Source organism: Echiichthys vipera (assembly GCF_963691815.1).
Source record: "Echiichthys vipera genome assembly, chromosome: 1".
Taxonomy (NCBI): domain Eukaryota; kingdom Metazoa; phylum Chordata; class Actinopteri; order Perciformes; family Trachinidae; genus Echiichthys; species Echiichthys vipera.
In genome coordinates this window covers 16050247-16076393 of record NC_139826.1, presented here as the reverse complement: position 1 = coordinate 16076393, position 26147 = coordinate 16050247, and the positions used below count along the sequence as shown (strand labels likewise).

The 26147-nt window shown below is 38.8% G+C and overlaps 1 protein-coding gene across 1 annotated transcript; it reads right to left on the bottom strand.

The window, feature by feature from the left end:
- Positions 1-1927: 1927 nt before the first annotated feature.
- loxl1 (lysyl oxidase-like 1) lies at positions 1928-24903 on the bottom strand. The gene is made up of 7 exons (XM_083926583.1): positions 23456-24903; positions 15927-16035; positions 14760-14897; positions 8178-8334; positions 7166-7261; positions 6645-6760; positions 1928-4517 (listed from the first exon to the last, which is right to left on the bottom strand). The coding sequence occupies exons 1-7, from the start codon at positions 24537-24539 to the stop codon at positions 4511-4513; spliced, it is 1707 nt and encodes a 568-aa protein (XP_083782709.1). The 5' UTR covers positions 24540-24903; the 3' UTR covers positions 1928-4510.
- Between the last annotated feature and the right edge of the window lie 1244 nt (positions 24904-26147).

The following is a 26147-nucleotide window of genomic DNA, read 5'->3' as shown; positions in this document are numbered from 1 at the left end:
CCTGAACAAACAGCCCATACCAAGAGGAAGTCCCATCATGGGGGTCAGAGTTGTGTTAGGGCAGACCAAATATGAGAGTGAGAGCAGCATATCAAAACAACCAAATAATGGATTCTCACTCTTGTGGGGGGGACAGGAAATACTCATACGAGGAATGTTTCTCCTTTCCACATATATTTCTCAACTGAAACTAACTACACTGTGACAACTTTCCATGCCCAGCTTTTGTCAAAACTTTGTCAGAGAACAGATTCACCCTTATTGTCAATTTTCAGTTTGTAGGTAAAACATTCTCACTACATTGTCCATTAGTTAGTGCTCTGAAGCCTACAATTATATCACATGATCTACCGCAGATGAAATTTGCCCAGTTGTTAAGGAAGTAGATGTTGGCTTAAAAACTGAGATTTAAAAAACATATTTTATCTTATTCTCATCTATTGACCCCATGGGTCATTTTTACTAGCAGCTTATTACGAACCTTATTAATTTTATGTTTATAGTGGCAGTGACCTCTAATGGTCATAGTAATTATTTCTTATTAATTATGAATTAAGATTGGAGCAAAGGAAGAAGTCAGGTAACGTAATGGAGATCGATAAAGTCTGCAAATGGAAAAGGTGGTAGTGGTGGAAAAACACAGGACTTTCACCCAGGACACTGCTGATTTTGTAAGTTGATACGTTATGTAAGTATCATTGTTACGTGACGTTTAATATCACATATTTAACTATATCATGTAAGTTATATTCCATAATAAATGTACACATTATAATGATCTATTCCTAAACCTTAGGTAGTTTGGTAACATAAGCAACGTAACCAAACTAGAACCGTTTCACATTAACCCTGGGGTTGGAGGACTTGTTGATTTATCCTTATTTTTCAAGACTGAACATTGAGGATTAGAAAATGTTGTTTTGTATTATGTTGTTTCAATTAAATTAAAAGCTAAATACGCATATGAGCAACAGCTGAACTGTAGTTGATCCAGACAGAAAAAAAAACTTTCAACCTGCCTCTTCTCTGATCGCCCCTGTGCTATTGTGCTGTGTTTTCTGTTTGTGCAGGCTGTAGGGTCCTCTCCTGTTTTCTTTCTTTTTGTTTCCTTTTGTTAAATCAATGTTTTGGAAGGTAAATCATCATATTTCTACTGTAGTGCAAAACTAAGAATCTATTTTTCTGTGTAGTTCCGCATTTAGTTTTGATACAAATTATAGTTTCCTCTGTCACTGTTGCAACATGGTGTTGTGCTCCATGTAATGACTATTCCTGCATAATATGAATGGGTGATGTGTGCTGCCATAATAATTCAGATAAAAGGTCTGATGTTAATTGGCAACATAAAACTTTCTGAAGGGAGAACTTAAATAAATGAATGGATCTGTGGCTGTGTGGTGGCAGTGTCTTACCCAAGTAAAGTATTTTTAAGGATGTCTACACACACATCTCAAAATGTCAGATTGCGGTAAACTGACTACAAAATAACAACTTGTCCCTGATTGGTTTATGCACAGCACCAGTACTGCCACCCAGTTGTTGTATTCACTGTTTGGTGTTTGCACGCATCATACATGCAGTGTGTATTTTTCTGTATTCATAAAGGTCAGATTTGCCTCCCTGTCTGAATCGTGCATGACAAAATTACATACAGTACCCAGGGAAATGCCTTAATGAATTAAACATATTACACCTAATCTCTTAGGAAGGGGATAATTTCAGTAACTTGTCACACCTGTCACAAAGCATTTCCTCAGAATGAACTAATACATATTCTATGTTAACCTCATATGAAGGATCCATTGCTGTAAGAGTGGTGCATCACATTCACGTTCCACTGCACACAGCAGATGTGTTAATGTATTTATTGTATATGACATTTTTGACAGGCGTTCACTGTTAGAAAAATACAAATTTCATCACCACGTCATGCTGTTGTTTGACTGAATGTCATCATCACATGTTGTTTCATCTTGTCAGTCAGCCTACAGTTATTTGGCTATTCATGGTAAAAAGGGAAAAAAAGGCTTATTCTGCATTTAAAACACTGTTTAATAAAAAAGAATGTAAATTGCAGAACAAAAACAGAGTAATAATCATATTTGATGCAAACAGTCACCAACTTATTTTGGTGCTTTGAAATGGTTTGATCAATACATAGACACCAGGTTGTTCCTATAAAAAAAATCTAAACATCAATAATTACATGTATAGATATTCAATTTATAATCATTAAGATTTTCTTGTAATCAAACCCCATTTTTCATAAAGATTTATTTTAATCAAATAGCAAATTTTATGTATTCACATCCAGTAATTACCTCTCTATAAAGTAGTTTTGATTGTAAGTGGCAGGGTCCACCACTCCTGCAATGGATTCAAATGGTCTTGACACACACAAGGAAACGATGCATGCATGCAATCCAGCATTACTCTTTGCAATTTGTTCTCATTGATATCATCCTCACAGTTAACTGTTCACTCTCTTTAGACCATATTTCTGCTCTGTTAATGCAAACCAAATATTTCCTACTGCTGTGGTTCATTAAAAAAAAGTTTACAACTCGCCAAACATGGATTAAATGGTAAGGCAGTCCCAGGAAACTCAATATTTCTGTCACCGCGGTTATTTTTAAACTAAATTTTTTAACATTGTTTATTGTTTAACGACAAGTTTGGGCAGCAGATCAGTTTTAAATATTGCATGGATTAATGGAATAAGAAGACCCAGTCACAGTGAGTTGTTGATGCAAAGTTACAGACTGCACAACTAGAACTCTTTAGTAAGTCAACCGACTCCTGGTACTGTGCCCTGCTGTTGTGTGGAAAACAAATTGGCCAGTGCGCACTATGAAACTACATCACATCATTGCTCATGGAATGATGGAGGAAGGCCAATTATGACATCTTTATTAAAACTTGAGTTTGTTTGGTTACACCCTAAACAGATACACCGGTTGCTCTTCTGGAGATAAAGTTGATGCAATGATGAAGCAGTGTTAGATGTAGCATTTAACTGCACTTGCTGTTACCATTAGTAACTACAGGTGTCGCCAAACCAGCCAGGACTGAAATCTTAGGGATTCTAACTTTAAGTCTTTAAGAATATTACTAACTCATTGTCTGCATCCCACACCATGTGATCTTTGACATATTCAACAGCTTTGTGGGGTTTAGCTTTGTAGAGGCCTCAGTGAACCATTCCAGGGATTTCCAATGGAAACCAAATACTTGAGCAATTAGAAAACAATAACTTTCTCAGTTGGAGAGGTAGGTAAAGACGTCTTTCTTACTCTCTGCATTATAATACTAAATCTATATCAGTACTGTTTTTCCCAACAATTTGAATAATTCAGATGATCAAAAAATATATATAAGTTCATTGAATTTCACAAATTACAGTAACAGGTCGAACTGGATAAACACAGTACAATCAGTTAAAAAAAAAATCATCATCATTTAAGTCATGCATCAGTGGAATATTTATACATTCTTCTAAAGGTATAGATGACCTATGTGCCATCTGACCAGTGTTGGTAGTTGAAGAAGAGACCCCAAGACAATGTAAATATACAGCTTACATACTGTGGGTTATTTTCTGGAAAGTACCCTTTTCTGCCAGTTGAGCTTCCTGTTCCTGTTTTACTGAAATAAGAAAGGACTGAAGGGGACACGACACATGCAAGGGTTTAGAAGAGTACAGCGCCCAGTACAGTCTTCTTTATGCTGACTTATAATTTGATGGAGTTGAGAAATGCAAATATGACCTGCTGTTTACCTCTTGTTGTAAACACCACATTAAACAGGACATGCCCAGAGACAGTAGCACCGCCTGACCCAGTGAGACAGTGCAGAGAAAAATACAAAACAAAAACTAACACATTATAGTTCTTCTGAGTCACTGAGCATCTCTGTCTGTCCCCACACAGCATGGATGAAAGCATCTGGCAAAACTTTGTCCCTTAATATTATGTGTTGGATCACAGCTGAACTCTGACCGGTCTTGAACCACTCATTTTAGCACTGGCAATATTTAATGCTTTATATATAATTCAAACAGAGCCACACTGCCGGGGGGTGTGAATAGATGTTTGTGCACAGATACAGTAAACACCGCTTTTGAAAGTCAATGATGTGTCCTCGTACTAAACAAACCAGACTGGAAGAGATGCAATATGAGAAATGTAGTTGATAGGACAATCTTATACCATAGATTGCAGGGGTGTGAATTGTTGATTAATTATTGGGATATCAATGTACAATACGCATTGCATTATGCAAATGTATTTGTGCGTGTGTGTGTGTGTGTGTGCGTGTGTGTGTGTGTGTGTGTTTGTTCTTCTTTCAGTGCTAGTGAAATCCTTGTTTGCCATGGGCTCAGGATATCGAGACAGCACAAAATAGTAGAAACAACAACATCAACAATGAACCAACAACAAATGGATTACATTCGTATTTCAATGGAATAGCAATCAGGGTCACTCTAGGGTGGCAGCCTTCCAGTGACTGATCAAGACCTGTAAAACAAACAGACAACAAATAACACTTTTGTAGCACTCCAGACTCAGTGGAAAATTGCAATATGAGATAGTGTACATAATAAACCATTTGACTGTGCTTAAACTAAATAACTGCTCACATAAAGTATCTAACTATATTTGATCCCTGTGAATTACAAAAAAATATTTGTGCGGATCCGAAATTCCATACACATGAAATATGTTTTCTGTTCACATTTGTTTGCAAACAATTGTATGCCATTTTATCTACACTGTAATGCCAACAACTTTTTAAATAATTTGACTGTGGTTACAAAACAACCAAGGAGTTGGCCACGCTCTGCCCTCACTACTTACTTTTGCTATGTCAGTCTAACATCCTCACACTGCACATAACGCAGTTTACAGTGATAACAGCGGCATATTTATCACTTTAATTATTTAATTCATTTTAAAAACAAAACATATGTCCTTGATTTCAGGCAGAGGTAGACAAAAGCTGTCACTTGTAAATTTCTGGCCAGCTACTTAATCAAATGGTAGCTTCATTAAATAGGTTTGAAATGACTAGAATTGCTTCCCTCAATTGGTCAAGACAGATGGCTGCACAGCAAAGAACCTAGGGTCTATCCGACGTTCCTGGTGGTAAAAGGAAGGTTTTCATTGCAACTGTTTCTCACGGGGGAATTGTTTGGTCCTTGTACAGTGTCCTATAATGTTTGTTATGATTTGACACAAATAATCTTGTAAAAGGGGTCTTAAGCATGCAGAGATTGCATGTCCCACGCATAAGTCAGCATTCTCAGCAGTTGATGAGCCATGCAGAAGACATGTAATGGTAAAATAAGGTTGTATTGCAGTGTAAAGCCTGTAAGTTCTGATTTTAGACGTATAAGTAAAAACGTAAGATTAGACTTTTATTTAATTTGAACATAAATGCTTTAAATGCTTGTTTTTATGTTTCACTGATTTGATATTACGCCAAAAAAGGATTTTAAAATGAGGACTAACCGTCTTGTTTGCATATAACAAAGAGCAGAACATAGCCAATAACAAAACTCTGACAGCTTCATACATGTGCAGTAATTTTACAACATAGATTGAAAATGATGGAACATCTTTGTTTTGTACTCAGCTGCAGTTCATCAACACATAATATAACAAACACTATTTTCAAATGCATGTATATATTTCATCCAAACATCATCTAACATCCTTTATTTGAAGCCAATTTGTTACAATCAAGACACACTCTTATGAACATGTGTGGTATTTGGTTTCAAATTAAAATGTATTTAACTTCTATTTAGTGATGATAATGATAATTTGTTTTTGATTTAATTGATATTATCACATATTAGATAATTCATTTTTAATAAACATTTACTCATCAAACCACATTGGGCAGGAAATGGCTGTTAAACTGTAACCATATGTGTGGACATTATTACTTACATCAACATGATGCAAGTGGATCTTTTTCAAATATAGAAAAAGATCAAATATCAGACTCTAATGATGGATATACTACTCATGGCTTCTGCTAATGTGATTATTTTATTGGCATCAGTACCTAACTTATATTCAGCTTTTTATTAAATGCCTTGGCAAACATATTTTTAAGTGTATTTTTCACTTTACTGTAAGGGAGACCGAGATGAGCACTTGAACCTAATGATGCTTTCCTCATGTATATCCACTCTCTATATAAAGTCTTTTCAAAAGGAAATTATAGTAATTCTGAGTGCAATGATACACTTCCTAATAGCGTTATTCAAAAGTTCAACACCCCTACATCTCCCTTTGAGGGAGGATATGAAAGTTTTAGAGGCTATTAATCTTAACTAGAGAATGAGAACGTAATTCATTAAATCATCAAATATTTCAGCCAAGAACCCATTAAGTCCACTAAGTAATTTAAAACACTGTGAGGCTCTTCATAAAACTGCATTTAGCTGCCACCCTGTGATGCGGTTCAGTGTAACTCAGTTTTCGGAACATGACACAAATCCTGATTTGCCTTTTAGTTTCGTAACCATTCTACGAAAACACAATATCTGAAAAGTGTCCAGGTGTTACTCCAGCAGCCGATTATAAGAATGGCCAACTATGTGATAAAAGTATGTACATTTTCTTCTTACTTACTGTGCTATTTTGCAGTTGGTTGTTGTAACAAACCGTCCTGTGTAATGTATATTACACCTGACCACATTGTTGGTGAAGTCTGATTCGAGAACCAAGAATTTGGGATTAACCTGGAGCTGTGAGACAAAGGACAGAAGGCACATTACACACCGTGATCACAAAGTTAAATTTGAAAAGCTTATGGGTCCAATACTTCAAAAAATAAGGTTTTTGGGATAGATAGCTCTGAATACAATCACGTATAGATCTTTTGTCTGTACATCTTGCAGTTATACTGACCAAATAAAAAATGTATGAAAAATAGACAATAAGATGGATGGGAAACAAGGGCCACTGAGCCATGAAGTGCTTGCATGCCAATAACTAGCAACCTAAATACTTCAGTAACTTCATAACTATTTCAAAAACCAGATCAATTTGTTTTGGTGACCTAGACCCTCACTGTCTTGCATAAAATGTGACCTTGTGCTGTCCATAGACTTGCCATGTCCAAGCACTCTAGATTTTCACTTGACTCCTACCTTTAGTATGTAGTTTCCAGGCTGGATGTCCGTGATATCGATCCACTGGCAATCAATATCAGCATTGTATGTATCGTAGCAGCCTGGGCTCAGACCCTGAAGAAACAGAGGGGATGAGAGCCACTCATGAGGAATACTGATGAGTCAAAAACAGTTGCAATTTTAAGTCAGTGGTCAAAAAGTTAATATGTTGTGTGTGTGTGTGTGTGTTTGTGTGTGTGTGTGTGAGTGTGTGTATGTGTGAGTGTGTATATATATATATATATATATATATATATAGTATATATTGGGCTTAGTACTCGAATACTCAATTTGTTTGAACATGTTTATTATGTTATTTTTAGTATGATTGTTTTAACCACAGATAACAGTAGGTGGCTACCCCACAGTTTAATTTGCTACACATTAGCTATAGTAGCTATATATGGAGGAAGGCATAGGCTTATGCGACCGGGGAACATAGGACCCGGGAAACATAGGGATGACCCCTTACATGGATAGTCCACTCATCTAATGGTAAGTTAGCAAGTTAACGTTACATTAGCTGACATTACTTGCAGCTATTTATTAGAATGAACTGCCGTAACTTTATACATTAACTCATACATGAACAACATTTCTGCCTGTCATGTCAGATAGATTTCAGTAATGTTGGTTGTTTTAAATTAAACTACTTCAAAACGCCAACAAAAACTAATTTCAGACACTATTCTTATGTAAGATCTTTTTTTCCTTAATAACTGAATGTGAATACTCAAACATGGAAATTAATTAAAATGCCTATCCCATAATATGAATGCATATAAGTTTTTTCATTTATTCTCACCACCACAACAATCCTCCGGTACAATATTGCTCAGCTGAGGCGCTTTTTGAAGTTGCCTGAGATAAATTGCAGAACTGCCTTGTGGTTGATAAAGCATGTGGCGAAAGAAAGTGGACTAAGAGTATTGCTTGTGACCACCAAATGAAGGTGAAAATCATAATTTTATGTTTCGGTTTACTGTGTTACCTGAGTGTGAGTGGTGCAGGCATAGCGCTTGAGGTGACCAAAGTCACAGGTGGTGTCCTCCAGACAGAAGCTAGCCTTGTGTCCCTCTGCCACTTTACGGCCAGTGCTGACCTCCAGTAAATCATAGTGGCTGAACTCATCCATACTGTGGTAGTGCCTGTCGGAGAAAGCAAACGACCGTGAATATAGTCAAAAGTCAAACAAGCATCTAAGTTAAAGCTTAAGTAGGGAACTATCTATAAAAAATCTAATGTTGTTTGTACTTAGGCAATACTTTATTGTTGCCATTAATTAGTATACACTTTACTTTGATAAAACATTATTGGTTAACAGATGACTGACAGACAGGTGGTAAAAAAACAGGTAAAGGTGTTTAACTTCATTAAATCGCCTGAAAACAACACCAGTCTGCTACAGTAAAATCCCTTCCACACATCAGACTGCTCGATTATTGTGCATCTCCAACATACTCTCTCCGTTCCAAGCTGAGATGGCGGTACAGAGCTGCAGTGTTTCAATGGAATTAATAAATTAGCGATCAAGGGGTAATTGCTCTGAAACTTGTGGTGAATTTCTGCCTGCATGCATGCATGTCTTTCAAGCTGAGGAGAAGAGAGCAGAGAAGAGAGGAGCGACGTAAATGACAGCAAAACATATTAATATTTTAAAATGACATTGCCATTTTGTTTAAATTTAGCTTATCCACGTTAAAGTGTGACTTTGAAGACAAACAGTGAATTTATTGAGCCATTGACCTCATATCCTAAGAAGTGTACATTTCTGTACTTCTGTATTTCTTTGCTGGTTGCAGTGTGTGTTTCTTTGCACAGCTTTAGCAGCTTAGGACAGCCTGGCTGCACATGGCAACTGACCATCTCAACTGAACCAGAATATGAACTAAGTGACTCTGTCAAAGACCTGACCCATTTGAAATCATAATATTAACTGCTGTATGACTTGGACCTCTCTCAAATATCAAAGTGACCCAAGATTGTATTCACTTTTTTCAAGATTGCGGAATTTTGTCCCAACAATATAATAATACATAAAAAGGATATACAGTATTCCTTTTCATCATGTCCTGTGTAAACTTGTGTGCACATCTAGCCAAAGGTGAACCAAGTTGTGTAACAAAGGCATTGGCAAACTATGCTTTTACATCGCTCATAGAAAGCGCTGACATTCAACTTTAATCTATCTGGTAGGTTGTTGGTGGCGCAAAAAAGTTGTGTCATGAATCATGTGACAATGGCAAAGGCTGTGGAGCATTGCTTAAAATTAAGCATGACATCATAGGTTCAACAAATACAGCACATTAGCAGCAGTCATTCTGGTCTGTGTAACTAAGACAGCAAAGTTCCTATGGTGTTTATCATTTCTATGTATATGTAGCTAAATCTGTTGCAATCTAACGCAGCAGATCATTTTTGAGAATGTGGGTGTTGTGCTATAGCATTGCATTGTAATGTATCATTATACTGTACATTTTTTTTAGATTTGTACTGACAAAAGTAGTATTAGTGTCTACAACACATATAAGATAATAACAGCTATCACAATACAATTTAATACCACTATAAACTATAGTACAATCTCCAAAATCAAGAGTTGAGTTGAATCAACTTAGACACAATGTAAACAAAAGCTGAGCATAATAAGACATCTGAAACTTATCAGAGTCATTGTAAATAGCAACAAAAACAAAGACATGTCCTAGAGATTTTGTGGACCTGAATACGTGTTCCATTCAATGTGGAAAGGATGCATGCAGGAAAATCTGCACGTGTTACACCAATATGACGATGTTGGGGGAAACCCAAATGAAAAAAAAAATGACATGATTTAAATAAACCTTCGATCTTATTGCAGGTATTTATTTCCATTATCCTTTGATTCTTAAATTGCTGCACATATACAGTATATTTAAGTGGTGTAGACTTTAGTTGTTTCAGCAGTTTAGCTAAGCATCTGGCTGTATAAATATTGCCCTTTCGCCCTTCTTCATGGACCAGTTTTCATTAAACCTAGCAACAGCTTTTACTGGAACAGTCATTAAAGATTGAAGGATGACTTAGAAGGAAATGTGGGTACTTTCCACTAATGGAGCGAGTGACCATTCAAGGACTCATTCTTTCCATAGGAGAGGCAACCAATTAAGAGCTGCTCTCAGGTAGAAACCTGTCAGTTGTTACCTGCAGCTGAAGATTATTTGTAATATAAAAATAGACACAAGTTACTCCTCTGTCTCTGTTAAAATGTACATGATAGTGTGTGTACAGGCTTAACTTGTGTGTTTCATGGTATTGGATTTTGGTTTAGTTTAGTGTTTTTTTCCCTCCTCTTGTACCATGTCTTGTTTTATTTCATGTCTGTTTTTGTATTCCTGCTTGTCTTCCCTTGTACACCTGTTTTGTATTTACCCTCTTCAAGGTGCCTCATGTTGCCTCTCCTTGACTCGTTACCCTATCAGTGTGTCCCTTTTTTATTCCTGTTCCCTGCCCACTCCAGCTGTGTATTGTTCTGTATTTAGTCCCGTCTATTATATATACCCTTCTTCCATATAGAACCTTTTCAGTTTGTTCCTTTTTTTACCTTTGTTGAAGCCTTTTATAATCCCTGTGCACTTGGGTCCATTTGCCAGCTTCAACCGTGACAATGTGGGGTACATGGGCTGATACGATTTAAAATAAAAGCTTTGTTTAATTAATTAATTTAAAGCAATTCTTACCTTTCTGGCATGTCACACAGCACTTAGTAAAATATAAACATGAACAACTCTGTCGTCCCACTATCTTCCCCCACCTGACCTCTGTATGCCATACGCTTATTAGTAGCATCTTAAGATTAGCCTGTGAATGTTCTCATTCGTCCAGGTCACCGTTATCCTCAAAGCAATTTCAGTCAAAAACAACTGGACTGGTTGTTTGTCTAGGAAGACGTTTCACCTCTCATCCAAGAGGCTTCATCAGTTCATGTAGGCATCTGACCAGGCTGGGACTGGTCTTAAGATTACAAACAAAAACCTTAAAAATGCCAGAAAGGTAATTCCTTTAATGTCACTATATAGGCTACAGGGCATTGTGGTTTCCATGGGCTTACACATTGGACACCATGATGTGAAGAAGACGTGATGGTGTGGATTACAAAGGTGAGGACGAGAGAGAAAATAGTGACAGGCCAGAGAAAATGACAGAAAGTGTCCACAGTTTGGCATCATTTCAAGCTGAACCAAAACAAAAACTCTACTCGCTAGTGTACTGTAGAACCAAGTTAGCTTATCAAAGTAGAATGACGTCAATGCTTCAGCATCTCTGCAAAAGCATCCAGTATAAGCATCCAGTCTCGACGGAGCAACCCAACAGAAGGTAGTATAGACGACGTTACAAAGTAACAACACTTTAGAGACTTTCAGCAGACTCCACCTTATTGTAAATAAGCAGCAAATGCAGATGATTCGTCACCCGTTGGGCTCTGCTCACCAAAAGTCAGACTTGGCCGACTTGACACTTGTATATTGTTTAAATGCACTTAAACCTCGGGTAGCCAGTTTATATTTGCCGTAGATGGAAGTATTAATTCTAGAAAGCTAGACTTCTGCATCTCCTGTTGGCTATGTTTTAGAAAATCTAGCCCGTGACGAGAGACTTCTGTCAATCACAGGTCATTTCAGAGAGAGAGAGAGAGCTTTCCTATTGGCTCAGGACAGAAAGGGGAGATGGAGAGCTACAGGAAGAGGTCTCACTCTACTTCAAATTCTGGCGTTTTTTTTGCTTTTTATCTACTGCAGCTATAAATGGGTTTAGTTTTTTGACATTAATTAACCAATTAGGTTTTCATTTTAAGATGCCTGTCACATTTTCTCTTTTGTATATTTACTATTGCTCCTTAATGTTGAAGAATGTAATGACTCGATTAATAGATGTATTAATTGGTAGAACACTCGATTACTAGATTAATTGAGTGCTACAGCTCTACACACATGCATTATGTGTAAAACATGTATGCTTGTATATAAACAAACATGTACAGCCAGTGCAGGTGGGGCTGTGAGGTTGAAACACAGTCTTTGTTTGTGTTCCCGAAACTAGCATTCATTTCAGCGGCAGTCTTGAGATGATTATCTACTCTTTGTGTGTGTGTGTGTGTGTGTGTGTGTGTGTGTGTGTGTGTGTGTGTGTGTGTGTGTGAGAGTAAGAGAGAGAGAGAGAGAGAGAGTAAGAGAGAGAGAGAGAGAGAGAGAGAGAGCGAGAGAGAGAGAGAGAGAGAGAGAGAGAGAGAGAGAGAGAGAGAGAGAGAGAGAGAGAGAGAGAGAGAGGAGAGAGAGAGAGAGAGAGAGAGAGAGAGAGAGTAATTGAAGGAAAGCGTGCAGGAAGCAGAGAAAAAGATTGAGAGTGGGAGGTGCTAGATTACAAGGTGCCTGGAAGGGTCCCCTGCCTCCTTCGATTCCTGGATCTCCTCACTGACTATGTCAACTATAGAGAATGTAGTGTTGGAAGGACACATAGAGGATTTAACAGGAATAATTCACAATCGTAATATAGAAAACATTCCAGTTCTTTTCTAAGTCATGAGTAATTTTCCGTTTGTGTTGCAACAAACAAGACTTTGAGGGTTTCTCAGATCACCGCTTGGGTTGTAAAACTGAGAACTACAGTTGATTTTTTGAGAACTATTTAGCAGTGGCCTGACATTTGCCTTCCACAAAGTGCAAGCAGGATATGAAGACATATGTCCAAGCACCTGCACAAATAGCAACCATGATCTCTCACCACAAAGGTCACATACTTTTTAATAAAGGTGTACCTTAAGGGACTAAAAATAAAAAATAAACATCTACATGGAATTCTTTGTCCTCATTTGTGAAAAAAACACACAAAACAAAACAAAAAAAAAAGCAGAATTCCAACATTTCCACAGTACCATGATACTCAAGAGGGTGTTGTTCCCTTCACTTCTAATGAAGGGATAATACTCCAGTGAGAATAATAGGGGTGAATGAAATGGAAACCAAAACTGTCAACTACTTGTTCAACAAAAATGTAGGGCAGGAAAGTTTATTGTGAGAATCTGGGCTAGAGATTTTCTTACCCTAAAGAGATTTATTTGTTAACAAACACTCGTCCCAGTAACCCACATCCATGGTACCAGACTTAAACATCTGTGTGATCTGGTGTCACAGATTGACAAAGAAAATGGATTAATCTGTCATTACGATCACATAGCCAGTGGAATGATTGTCTTGGCTTTCTGCCTCCTGGAAACCGCTGTGTAAATGCAGACTGATGTCAGAAAGAAAATAACACTGCCAATCTCCTAACGGCCAGTCAACATTCCTTTAAGATGAGGATAGTGAAGCAGAGCCTGGCACTAGCGTCAGTGGTTGGAAATTGAGATAAAAGCCAGTGTATGAAATATAATGTCATAAAACACTGAAAAAACAGAATCACCTCATCAGCAGTCCCCCAGAGGCACGACTGGCTTGCTAAATCAACTAAAATACATCTACTAAGAAAGACATGAATGAGAAATGTGCTAAGAAATTCAATTAAACCCACATATACCATTCTTTTTCATGTAATGTGGAGTACTTGTCCTGTATTTCATACAGGGTTGGCTCTCTAATGGAGTCCATAGGTTTTACCCCACTCTCCTCCCTCAACCAGGGAACTAAATGTCAAACCAGGGTCTTTTCTAGCAGTATGACTGCAAAGGGCACAATAAGGATCTTATAGGGAACTATAACACCCAATCTACATTTATCCTCAAATGACTTAAACATGCCCCACATCAACTTATTGGAGATGAACTCAGTGCTCTCTGTACACATGTCATGGTTTCTATTTTTCCCCATTAAAGGGATTTTACAGTTTTTGCTTATTCAAAAAAAGGGTCTAATGGCCAAAACGTTACAGTTGCATACACTGTAGACTACAGGACTACAGCCAACGGCCAATAAGCACATGCTTTCTGTGCCTGTGTGATAGGAAATAACTCTCCATACCAGCAGGTGGTGGTAGTATGTATTCGTCATACAAAAAGGGAAACTGGAAGAGCGACAGGTTAGTACATTAACAACACAAATCTATGAAATAAAAAATTATATTTACTGTGTGAAAATGCTCAATGGCTTAATTAAAAAAAGAATCTTAGTGAACTTAAGTCCTTAATGTAAATTTGGACTTGATGTAAATTTGTGATTTGTGATATAAATAATATTGACTTGACTTAATCTTGTGTCTAGGCTCATCTTGATCGGATGCAAACCACCATCCATTCAGTACATCAGTATTTGGTAGTTTTATAGGTTTTTTTTCTATTCACAAATTCAGCCATATCAGAGATTTGACAACATTTAAAATCTCACAACACACTAACAATCAGAGCTGTTTTATATAATGCAGTTGCAGTAATCTTGATATGGGTAATGTGATGCAGAGATACCAGCCTGTATGTACAGACTTACTTACATAAATAAATACACTCAGATTGACATAAAGATGCTTGCCAACAACAGATAATAACATAGCCAGTAAAGTTGAATTTTCTGATTGGGGTGAAATCTGTTTTGTGTTAAGAACTTACTGATGACAGCTATGCCACTCCCAGGTATGACGTGGCCTATTAGGCATGAAGTCGGCAGTCCCCTTGTTCTTCACCCTCTGTGGGAATCGCAGCAGAACCCTTACATCATAGTCGGTGGTCTCAGGGCCATAGGCAGAGCTGAATGATGGACACATACATCAAGACAAAAAATAGTGAGGGAAACTGCACAAGTGGCTGTGAAAAGAATGCCAACATGTCTGTTTCTCATAACTAAGACAAGGAAAGAAAGCCTGGAAAGGCTTGAAGGCAGGAGCATATCTACTAAATAATTCATTCTACAGATTACCACCATCTCTCCAAATACAGTTTCAACACGGGGAGAGGGAACATTCTGTTGCACAATTCACTTTTTTATGTGAAAAAAGAGGAACAACCTCAAGTTCACAATACCACTGAAGATCTAAGCCATTCATCTTGTGGCTGTTGTTGACATTGGAGTGTATGGCAAATTACAAAAGGCCATCGGTCGGTGATTGCTGCAAACTCAGACAGGATATGAAAGGGCTTTGAGGAATGGTTGGCTTGTGATGAGAATAGAGGGCAAATAGAGCAGCCATGGGGAAAGCACACCTCCGTCATTTTAATAGTGTCTTTAGTGCAGAGGCAGCCAAAGGGCCCAGGCCCGGGGCTCAGGGGGTGCTATCCACCAGCACAGTGAAACGTGTATCCCAGTGAAAAATCTGTATCCCTGAAGGTGAGCAGGATCCAGTTCACTTATATTGTGCTGTTGGTCAATTTCTTCATTATTTTTTTCAGATATTATCAAGCAGAACTGCTATAATCCTGAAGGCTACCTTAGAATTGTGGATTGTTCACTCACTGGTTGATGCTGCCTAAAGGTGAGGCGGCTTATAAAGAATGTTAATCTTTCATAAAAATGTGCACTTCTGTGAACAAACATGATTAAAAGGAGGGAACAACCTAGACAGGACACCCGAGGGCTATGTTGAGACTAGAAATACTTTATTGCTTTTAATACCTCAAGTGAATGTCTTTGAAGTGTGCTAACCACTGAGCCACATATCTACCCTTAAGCTATTGCACAAACCATTGAAATGAGAGCATTTGTCACTAACATGGAAATATCAAAATGAAAATGAAATAAATAAACACTAGCCAGGAAAAGGCACCTAGAAATGGGTTTACCTTGACAAACATTTTTCTTCTGCAGCACAGCGGAGAGAATACATGTGGGCTCTCTGGATATATGTGGAAGCCTGGACATAGTTAGGATCAGGAACCAGGTCAGGCAAACCTAGAATGAAAGACAAACTAATCACCCTAGCTTGTCATTGAGCTGGTGGGTCTGTTCCAGCGGCGGAGCGAGTGCCGGGGAGCAGTGCACGAATTACAAGGAAGAAGAGTGCCTCTCTGGTCACCTGGGACCGGAGAGGCACAGACCTGAGAAACAGACCTGAGAGACTTGGGGTTGGGTCTAACATTTTAATTTGAGCTTTTTAATAAATCATTTAAACTGTTTGCACAATTGTGTTTTTAACTCTGTTCAAACCTGATTTTAAAGAACCTGTTTTTTTTATTAAAGCCATAGACTCTTTTAACCTAGGTGGTGTTGTCGGCAACACTTTCAAACATATTTATCTAAATTATTATTTTAATCAATTTTAATATTTGACACTTTTAACCACATCCCCTATACAGCATATTTAAACAATGTTAAGTGTAGTCACCTTTTGATCTCTTTGAATTCCAGGCCTTACCATCACTGCCAGTGAATACCCCAGAAACAGAGAAACTCTTTCCCAAATTTGTCATCAACTTTTCATTATTTGGTATTGATGTTCTTGCTGATCTGAGGATACGGCAAAAATGCGGCAAAAATGCTGCGACCAGACCGGGCCCATAGTTCAAGACTGGGTCACTCTAGAGAGAGCCTTCGGCTACTAATTATTTTGCATTCCAGATTATTATCACGGTTTTGGAATGAGGCACTTTTGCTCAAGAGGCCTGTCAGACAGGGGTGAGTTTAGGGTGGGAAAGCACAAGAGTTGCAAATGGGGACTTTTTTTTTATACCTACTTGGCTAATGTGATATGCACTGATCTTAATAAGAATGTGCCACTTTAGCTAACCTTTAATATAGTAAACGAGGATGACCAGTCATATCTGTTGGGGATACGGCTAAACTTGGAAATATCTGAGCTACAGTATCACAGGAGAGCTGGTTGCAATGCAGTTTGTGTTTTTCATACTTTGGATTCTACAAACAAGTGACAGAGATAAAGAGATGTGGTAAGGCATAGGTGCACTGAGATACAGCAAGAGAGTCAGGCAGACACAGAGGGGAGAATGTGTGCACCCAGGAAAAAACAACAGTGATCTCACACAACTGCTGTTTTTAAAGTGGGCACTCACCAAGTCTGTCAGAAAATCTGAGGAACAAGTAAAAAAAAAAAAAAAAAAGACCTGGCTTGTCAGAGTGAATGCCTGTCTGTCCCATTCCCAGTAAGGGCCTTGCCAGCAAGCGTCTCTGGCATAGCTTATCAACCCTCTCTGTTAAGCTCACAAAGACCAGACACGCTTTAATGTGAGCTCTTGACCTCTAAGCCTGGAAGTGTTAGTAAAATCCCAAAAATTATGTACAACCTTCAATTTCTGTTGCAGCCAGCACCTCTAAAATAACAGCTTCAAAATAATGTTGATGCTACACTGACTTGTACAAAGTAATAGGGAGAATGGGGCCTCTTTTATTCCCAAGCCACGCCCCAAACTGCAATTATTGCACTATGTAACCTTGGCGAGCAGGTCAGATCTCAGAAGTGTGTAATGCTTTATGGTACCAAGACACACATCACCACTGATTTAGGTGAAACTGGGTCATATTTTATGAAGAATGTTTCTGGTTTTCCCTATAATGTCCTCTGGTTGCTCCTCGACTCTGTGATTTATGCATTTTGATGGCCACACAGCTTTACCTGTTGCTAACCACTAACTGCTGCTAACTGTAGATGCCGTAAGCTAGTTGACGGCAGCTACAGTTAGCAAATGCATGTGAACAGCTGTCCGTATTTATGACAGTTAGTGAAATGCACAATGTAGGTGCACCAAATTACAAAAAAATACCTATTCCACATGTTCTTTTATGTACATGTTTATGTCTAATAGAACAAATCTAATGAAATAATGTCTTTTGAGTTTGGATTAATATGAAATGCTTAAGTTACGGCCTGTTTATGAAAACCAGATAAGAAGTTTTCTATTAAATATTTGTCCAGTTGGACATCCCGGTGTATCCTCCCTCACCAGATGCAAGTTTAAATAATGGCTTTGCCTTTACAGGCATTGTGTTAACATGATATATGGCAGCTCTCTCCGAGGCAAACGTGAACAACAGGGGGATGCTTCCTGGGGCAGACCATGTAAATACTGTAAGAGCAGTGTGAAACGCAGAGGTTTTCTAACAGAACTCTCAACCCCACTTTTTTCTCCTCACCCCAGGAAGCTTTGTTCTCTGCCTTCTAATCTTTTGAAATGTGAAATTGGGTCTCTCTCAGAGGGATAAAGTGCATTGAGAAGCCAAAGCTGATCAGCTCTCGACAGCATGTGACAAAGCCACACATTACACTCTAAGTGGGGCACGGAGAAAAAAAACAGAATCTTGCCATGCTTTTTATACCATCTAATATAGAATACTTAAAGACATGAGGGGTAGGCTGTTAGCTGCAGGGCACTGAAAGATTGGAATACTTGAAATTCATTGAGGTCATTTTAGAATAAAAAATCACATCAGTTTTCGATGATTAAGTATATCAGAGCTCCTTTTGCCAGGCAGTTTATTTTACTCTCTATATTCAGTTGTTATTACACGTTATCTTTTTTCATGATTGTCAACTACAGTATTTTACTTTTGGTAGTCAGTAGATACATTGTACATTAATGTCAGCAAGTGAGATCCTAAAACCGAAAAACATAATATTTTTTAACTGTTACGCACATCGGTCTTTAGGATAATTTGTGTACACAAGCCACTAACAGTTTCGCTAGCAGTCTGACGTAAAAGGTGCTAAGCGTCTTGTGCATTGATTCACAAACCAACTCTGTCAGTCTAACTAACAAACAAAAAAAACACACACATTTGTGTGCTGTGTAATGTTCTTTCTCTCTATATACCACACTCATTTACTGCTGCCAACCCCTTGTAGCTTTGGCTGCAGGACAAGACTGATTCACTGCATGTGATTCTGGGAACAACTTGTCTGTCTAACCATTTAACAGTAGACCAAATAAATGACTGGAAACTTGTTTCATGGTTTTAAGGTTAATCATTGTACACATTATTATTCTAGTTTTCAGGCCTATAGTTAAATTTTTTTGGGTCAGCTACAAAAGATTTAAATGCTTCGATCCTTAAAAAGCACATTATATTTCCCATGTTGCCCATTGCTGCAGCCCCCCCCCCATCCTGAAAAGCCCAGTGTGCTGTGATTGGTCAACTGTTTATGCTGCATGTTTGGAAATGTTGTGCCCCTAATCATATACGGAATCAGTGATCTCAGCAGCTGGAAAAAATTCGTAGAAATCCCTAATAGTGACTGACACCCTAGAGTTCAGAGCCTTTTTACTTTTTTTACTTTATTTTTATGCACTCACCACATATGGACACAGATTATTTTTTTGGCCTTTTATGCATTTATTCTGACAAAGGGCCACAGGCCAGAGTCAAACCATGGGCTGCTGCGGTGAGGACTTGGGTGACTGCTCTAACCACTGAGCCACCGACGTGCCTGCTGAGATAGATTTTTATGTTTACCATTTATTTTTATATTTAATGAGCAGCCTGGTCATTGAATAAATGTTGTTGTTGACTTATTTTCATTTATCAGTATACAGTATGTACTTTACTGCCTCTGTTATGGCATAAAATTGCCTTTAAATTAAAGTTAAATAATGAATAAATAGGTTTAATAAATATGCATGTATGCTGACACTAGTATTTAAGTAAATTTTAAACTTGTAGAGCACAGTATTTATAACAATACTGTAACAGCTTCCTGCCTTGCCATGAAGCAATGCAATAAATGTGTCAGCTTTTCAACAGCTCCCAATGGCTGACTCTTTATACCAATGATTACTGGGACTACTGCAGCATCTGTACACATGTTGGCTTTTTATGCTGTCGAAATGGCTCCCAGCACTAGAGTGTCTAATGAATGATGGCTGCATTGCACACAGCACATTAGAGAAACTGCCGCACAGTACGGCAGAACATTCAGTGAAAAAAAAGGTAAATCTGCATCTGCCACATGTTGTTTGCATTTAGTTAAGTCATGTTTTCCACTGCATTAACAATAAGCTCAAGAAAAACGATTTCCTCCACAGTACAGTTATACCTTTTTAATAATAATAATAATAATTATATAAATACCGTATTTTTCGGATTTAAAGTCGCTCCGGAGTATAAATCTCACCAGCCGAAAATGCATAATAAAGAAGGAAAGAAACATATATAAGTCGCACTAGAGTATAAGTCGCATTTTTTGGGGAAATTTATTTGATAAAATCCAACACCAAGAATAGACATTTCATCTTGAAAGGCAATTTAAAATAAAGATAGAATAGAGAACAACAGGCTGAATAAGTGTACGTTATATGACGCATAAACAACGAACTGAGAACGTGCCTGGTATGTTAACGTAACATATTACGGTAAGAGTCATTCAAATAACTATAACATATAGAACATGCAATACGTTTAACAAACAATCTGTCACTCCTAATCACTAAATCCAATGAACTCTTCTTCCTCGGTGCCACTTCTGAATAACTCCGCCAACTCCAAGTAGCAGGTAGCATCTTTTTTTTCACAATGCACTTCTGCCATGACCCGCCCCCGAATTTTGATTGGTTGACGTGTGTGTGTGACAATTACTGATATACGCCTAGTCTCTTACGTGACTGAGATAAATAACAGCCCGGCATATTATTTGATATTTTACGGTAATGTGTTAATAATTTCACACATATTCGCTCCAGAGTATTAGTCGCACCCCCGGCCAAACTATGAAAAAAACTGCGACTTATCATCCGAAAAATACGGTATATATATATATATTAAGCCAAGATATTCCACCTTTTGACACTCATTCTTCCCCTAAGAACTCTGACTAAATGTCATTGATTTGCTGAGGCTGATGCAATGGACCCCATATGTTACAGGGATTTTCCATGCTCTCCCTCCCCCTCAGGGAGTGGTGAAGTACTGTATCCCTCTCCCTTGTTTCCCCTCTCCTGTCTTAAAGCCAGGGAGGCAGCCATGGCCCACCAACACCCCCTGTCACCAGACCCCCCCTATGAGGTCACCACCACCATTACCCAACTCCACACGCCACATGAACCAGTATACTTCCATGTACTCACCACAGAAAAACAAAGTGGTTCTTGTGTGTGCTCTCTGTACATTGGCAGGGTTTTCTCAACACCTGGTTTCAATAACCATACAAGTGGGAAATGATGAACCTTGTGTCCACTTTGTTATGTTTGTAAACTGAAAACCAGGCTGAATTTTAAGCAGCTGTTTGATTCAAATTACTTCAGATATCTGACAAACATGAAAGAATACTGGAACAAACAAGAATGTGTACTTGAGGAGGTGGTACACATTTCAAACGCATATGTCCAGCAAAAACAAAAAACAAATCAAAGACAGAAATATTTTTGGGTGAATACCTACAAATGAAAACATTCCCTATTTCCACTGGAAATGTGAAATATTTTAAATGCCTTGGAATTTTCCTGATAACCAAACATGTGTCACATCCTCCTCTACACTGGAGATCAACATTAGAGACCAAATTATTAATACAGGATTTATTCTGAAATATTGTCATTTTTTATTCTTCAGAATTTGATAGAATATCACTAGTGGATATACCACTGCTGTACAAATAACCAAGGCGCTTCAACAAAAACCTTAATTTTGTGAAAAAAACAGTGAGCAAAATTAGAAAACACTTTCAGAGTCATCCCAGTTATTGGTGTTAATCTGACACACCCTATTTATCTGACAGTTCTCCTAGTTACTCTGCAAGTTGGCAAGCCACTCTAAGGTGACTGAAACCCTGCGACAGCAGGTTGTCCAGATGAAGGCCTAAGGGATGACCCTCTCAGCCATTGCAAGAGAGGTTGGGCGTTCCAAGTCTGTGATAAAAGAATATTAAAACTTTTCTTTTTAAGTTACCCAAAAAAGGCTAAAGATTGTGAAGACACTTCAACACTGCAGCTGGAGTTGCTCACCAGTTCAGTGCTGAACAGGGCAAGCATCTGTCTCAGCACACAGTGTCTCGTGGTTTAAGACTCTTTGGACTGAAAGCTCCTCTGCAGTGACCAAACCTCTTATCAGCAGAAAGAATAAAAAGGTTAGACTTCAATTTATTTGGGTCTGATGGGAAACATTATGTTCGGCGTAGGGCTGGGGAAAGACTAAACCCAAAGTGTGTAAAGAACACATTAAAATTTGGTTTGGGGGTTGTTTTCTGCAGCAGGAGTGGGGCCAATTGTGCAGCTATGGCAGGGTGAATGCAAATGTTTATGTGAACTGCAATTGTCTCCCAATCAGTCTGTAATCTTCATGCAGATAATGGCCCCTGTCACACTGCAAAACACGTTAAGCAGTTCCTTGAAGCTGAGAATATTGAAACAATGAAATTGCCAGCCCAGAGTCTAGATCTAAACCTCATAGAGAATCTCTGAAAAATCCTTTGCCACAAAGTAATGGCTAAGAAACCCACTACAGTTACCAAACTGTGGAAGAGACTGAAGAAGAATGGACCAAGATCAAACCAGAGCAGTGTGAGAAACTTGTGATGTCCTGTGGGCGCAGATGTGCTGAAATCATTCAAAGCAAGGGCCTGTACACTTCCTATTTATTTTTCAATCCTAAGAAAGCATTGTTAAAAACTTCTCTTTTTACACAATGATTACTGTTTTCTAATTTTGCTCACTGCTTTTTCACAAAAGGTGAAGTGCCTTGGTTATATAAAAAACATGCTAGTACAACAGTGGTATAGCCCCAGCAGATATTCTATCAAATTCTGCACAATAAAAAAATAACAGTATTTCAGAATAAATTAAGTATTAATACTTTGTTCTGTTATTTTGATCCCCACTTAATAGTATTATCAAGATTTGACCCAACCTAAGCTAAACGGTTATGCAATTCACTAAACAATAATCATTAATAAAAGTATTTAAACTGTGTCAGAAAATAAAAAATAAAAGATAAAGACACATTTATTCATCAAATTTTACTAAATAAACACACAAAGCATTTTGATCTGGAAATTTTTTAAATGAAAAGACAAAGAAAATGTTTCTTAATACTCCATAAGTTATTAGAACTATAAACATTTATGAACTCATTAGATATGATCATTTTTATGAGCAGAGTGTAAAGCTGTTTTGATAGATTCATCTGCAATTGCAATGGACGTCACATAACATGATGACGTCATAATGATCGTTCAACGTGGTCACGGGGGAGACAGAAGCCTTAGCTTTCTTGCTGCAAAAAGAATGAATGCTCTAGATCATTCTTATTTTAGGTTATTTCATACATGATTAAGTAAACAACAAACACACATGGCTTCTCTGTTTTTAAAGGGTTAAATAAAGGATACATTGTGTAAGTAACAAAACCAAAAACAAAAAGCTTACCGTACCTCTCTGTTCTGGTCGGTACACACTCCCCACATTTATGCTGGGGTTTTCGAGGCCAGAGTTTGGAGAATTTCTGGCTGGAGGAATGGGCTGCAGAAAAGGAGGCTGGGGTCTTCCAAATGGAGGAAACTGCTCATACTGAGGACTCCTGACTTGTGGTTGACCAGCTGGTCCTGTCCTATCCACTATCACATGAGCTGCCTGGTTGGCATCAGGGGCAGGGACAGCAGGAGCAGTTTCCCCATTGAAGAGACTGTGGGTATATCTGTGGTCCAGACCATCAGTAAATGGTGGTTGGGCAGCACGTGCAGGAACCACAGGATTTGGCACATGGCCATAAGACTGGTAGTAACGATAGCCATCGTCAGTAAAATCAGACGGAGAGCCGGGAAGCACTGGGGCCACACCCACTGCATATCCTCCTCCAGTAAACCCTTGTCCTGCACCATACCCCCCACCACCAAATCCTCCACCACCAACAGGCTGAAAAGGTGGCTCGTGGCTCCTGACTGGCCCTTCTAAAAAACTAGAGTCGTAAGGTCCTGGTTGAAAGGGAGGCAGTGGAGGAAATGGGTTCTGTGGGTAGGATGGTATATTATAAGAAGACGAAGAAGAGGATGATGATGAAGAGCCGGTGGATGGCCTAAACCGAGTGCTAGAGGATCCTTGGAACTGGCTACCCCCTGTGCTACCTGCAGTCTGTCTCCAGTTATCAGGAACTTGCCCAAAGCCAAAAGGATGTCTTGCCTGCCCACGGACAGTCTCAGAGGATCCTCTTGGTGGAGCCTGTCGGCGTACGTTGCCTCCCGGAGGTCTACGTGAAGATCGTGGACTAGTGTTTGCCACAACCACCCTGGGACCTCTTTCCTGGGCCCCTGCCCCAGCAGGAACATATTCAGCTCCACTGTTCAGCAGGCTAAACAGCCGACCATTGTTCTCCCACTGAATCACCTGCCTCCAAGGGGTGGCAGAGCTGTCCTGCCCCTGGCCCCGACTCTGGCTCTGCCCCTGAGTCTGTGTGGCAACCTGAGCCTGCCCCAAGTCCAGCAGGAGGAATACCAAAAATGCCACAACAATAGCCAACATACTGGCTCCAAAGACGCCACAGCTCACCACAAAGGAAAAAAACCCTCCAGTCCACCAGCAGCTCAAACTCAAACCACCTGTAGCTCTGTCAATAAAACATGTGTATCCTCTTCCTGTGGGTACAGCTTTGGTGCGAGTTTTAGGACAGATGCAGGGTTGAAAAATAAGCTTATGGTTGAGTGCATCTGCAAGTCTTCACTGCCAGCAGTAGAGAAAGTTGAATGTACATTCAGTAGCAATCACACACGGGAGAGTTAAAGAGGGCTTTAGAAGACCCACTGGTAGTGTTACCCTCTGTTAGTGCTATGAGAATATGTCCTGACTTCTCATCGATGTTCTGGCTTCCCTGTCAGTAGACTTAGCATTGCTCTCTACCTTCAGGAAAGAAGTGTCTGTGCACTGCAAGACTGCAAGCTTCTATTTGCCTGATTGCTTACAATGGGCTGTGAAAGAATCTCAAACTTTTTTTAAGCAGAGGTCCCACATGGCCCTAGTGCTAGTGATGTTTCCTGTCCTGTAGCAGCCAGGGCTCCGTAAGGTTTTCAGAGTCAGTGTTAACATCTGCAAAGGCATTCAGACATATGCTGTAGCACATCTCACTTTCAAGGTCTTTTAAACTTTATTCTATGACTTTATATTAATAAATTAGTCTTGTCTCTACAAAACAATTCTCCATTTATGTGGTGGGCATGTTAGGAAATGTGGTCTGCATTCTTAACCCTAAGGAATATCAAACTGAGGTCCACCAAACGTGCGCGCGCACACACACACACACACACACACACACACACACACACACACACACACACACACACACACACACACACACACACACACACACTCATACCCCTTGCAGCTTGTAGTCAACTGAATGCACAAAAGGCATGCATACATGCAGACAACACTGTGCTTGCTGTTTTCTGTGAATACTATCAACGCAGTGTTACACTGGTTCACATTTACACAAATGTTCTGAAAGAGAAGTCATTAGTAAACACATTCATGTAGGATTCAAAACAGATTGGTTACTGCTTGCCTTGACAAAGTAAATGCATGCAAACAGAATCAGATTTCCTCCTGCTATCAAACTCAGAAGTTTGCAAGGTATTTTCTTTGGTATGGCTCACATGGGCAATGACCACAATGTGCCAAAGACCAAAGAAAGGACAACATTCCTCCAGGGCTCTACCAGTCAACATTCACATTGCCTCTCTGGAAACAGGATCCAGAAAAACAACCTCATGCACACATGCTGATTTTAATTTATGTCCACTCCCACAAATGCATGAGACGCTCCATCATGATCATTCCTGCACAATGGAATGCAGTAAGAAGTCTCTAGGGAAAATGGTTGGCCATGGTAATGTAGCAGAGTGCAACAATATGGATATGATATCATTACATATATATAAGCTTTATTTTCTCATACTGCCATGCAATGAGTCAAAACACATTTATAAAAGGCTGAAACATTCATGACTGAAGATCACACATTTTAAACTATACATTGTATTTGTCTACTACCTTAACACAAATAGCAGTACAAGTCAGCCTATTTATGAAATGCATCCCAAAATAGAAGACATTTTCAAGGCCTCATCCACATCT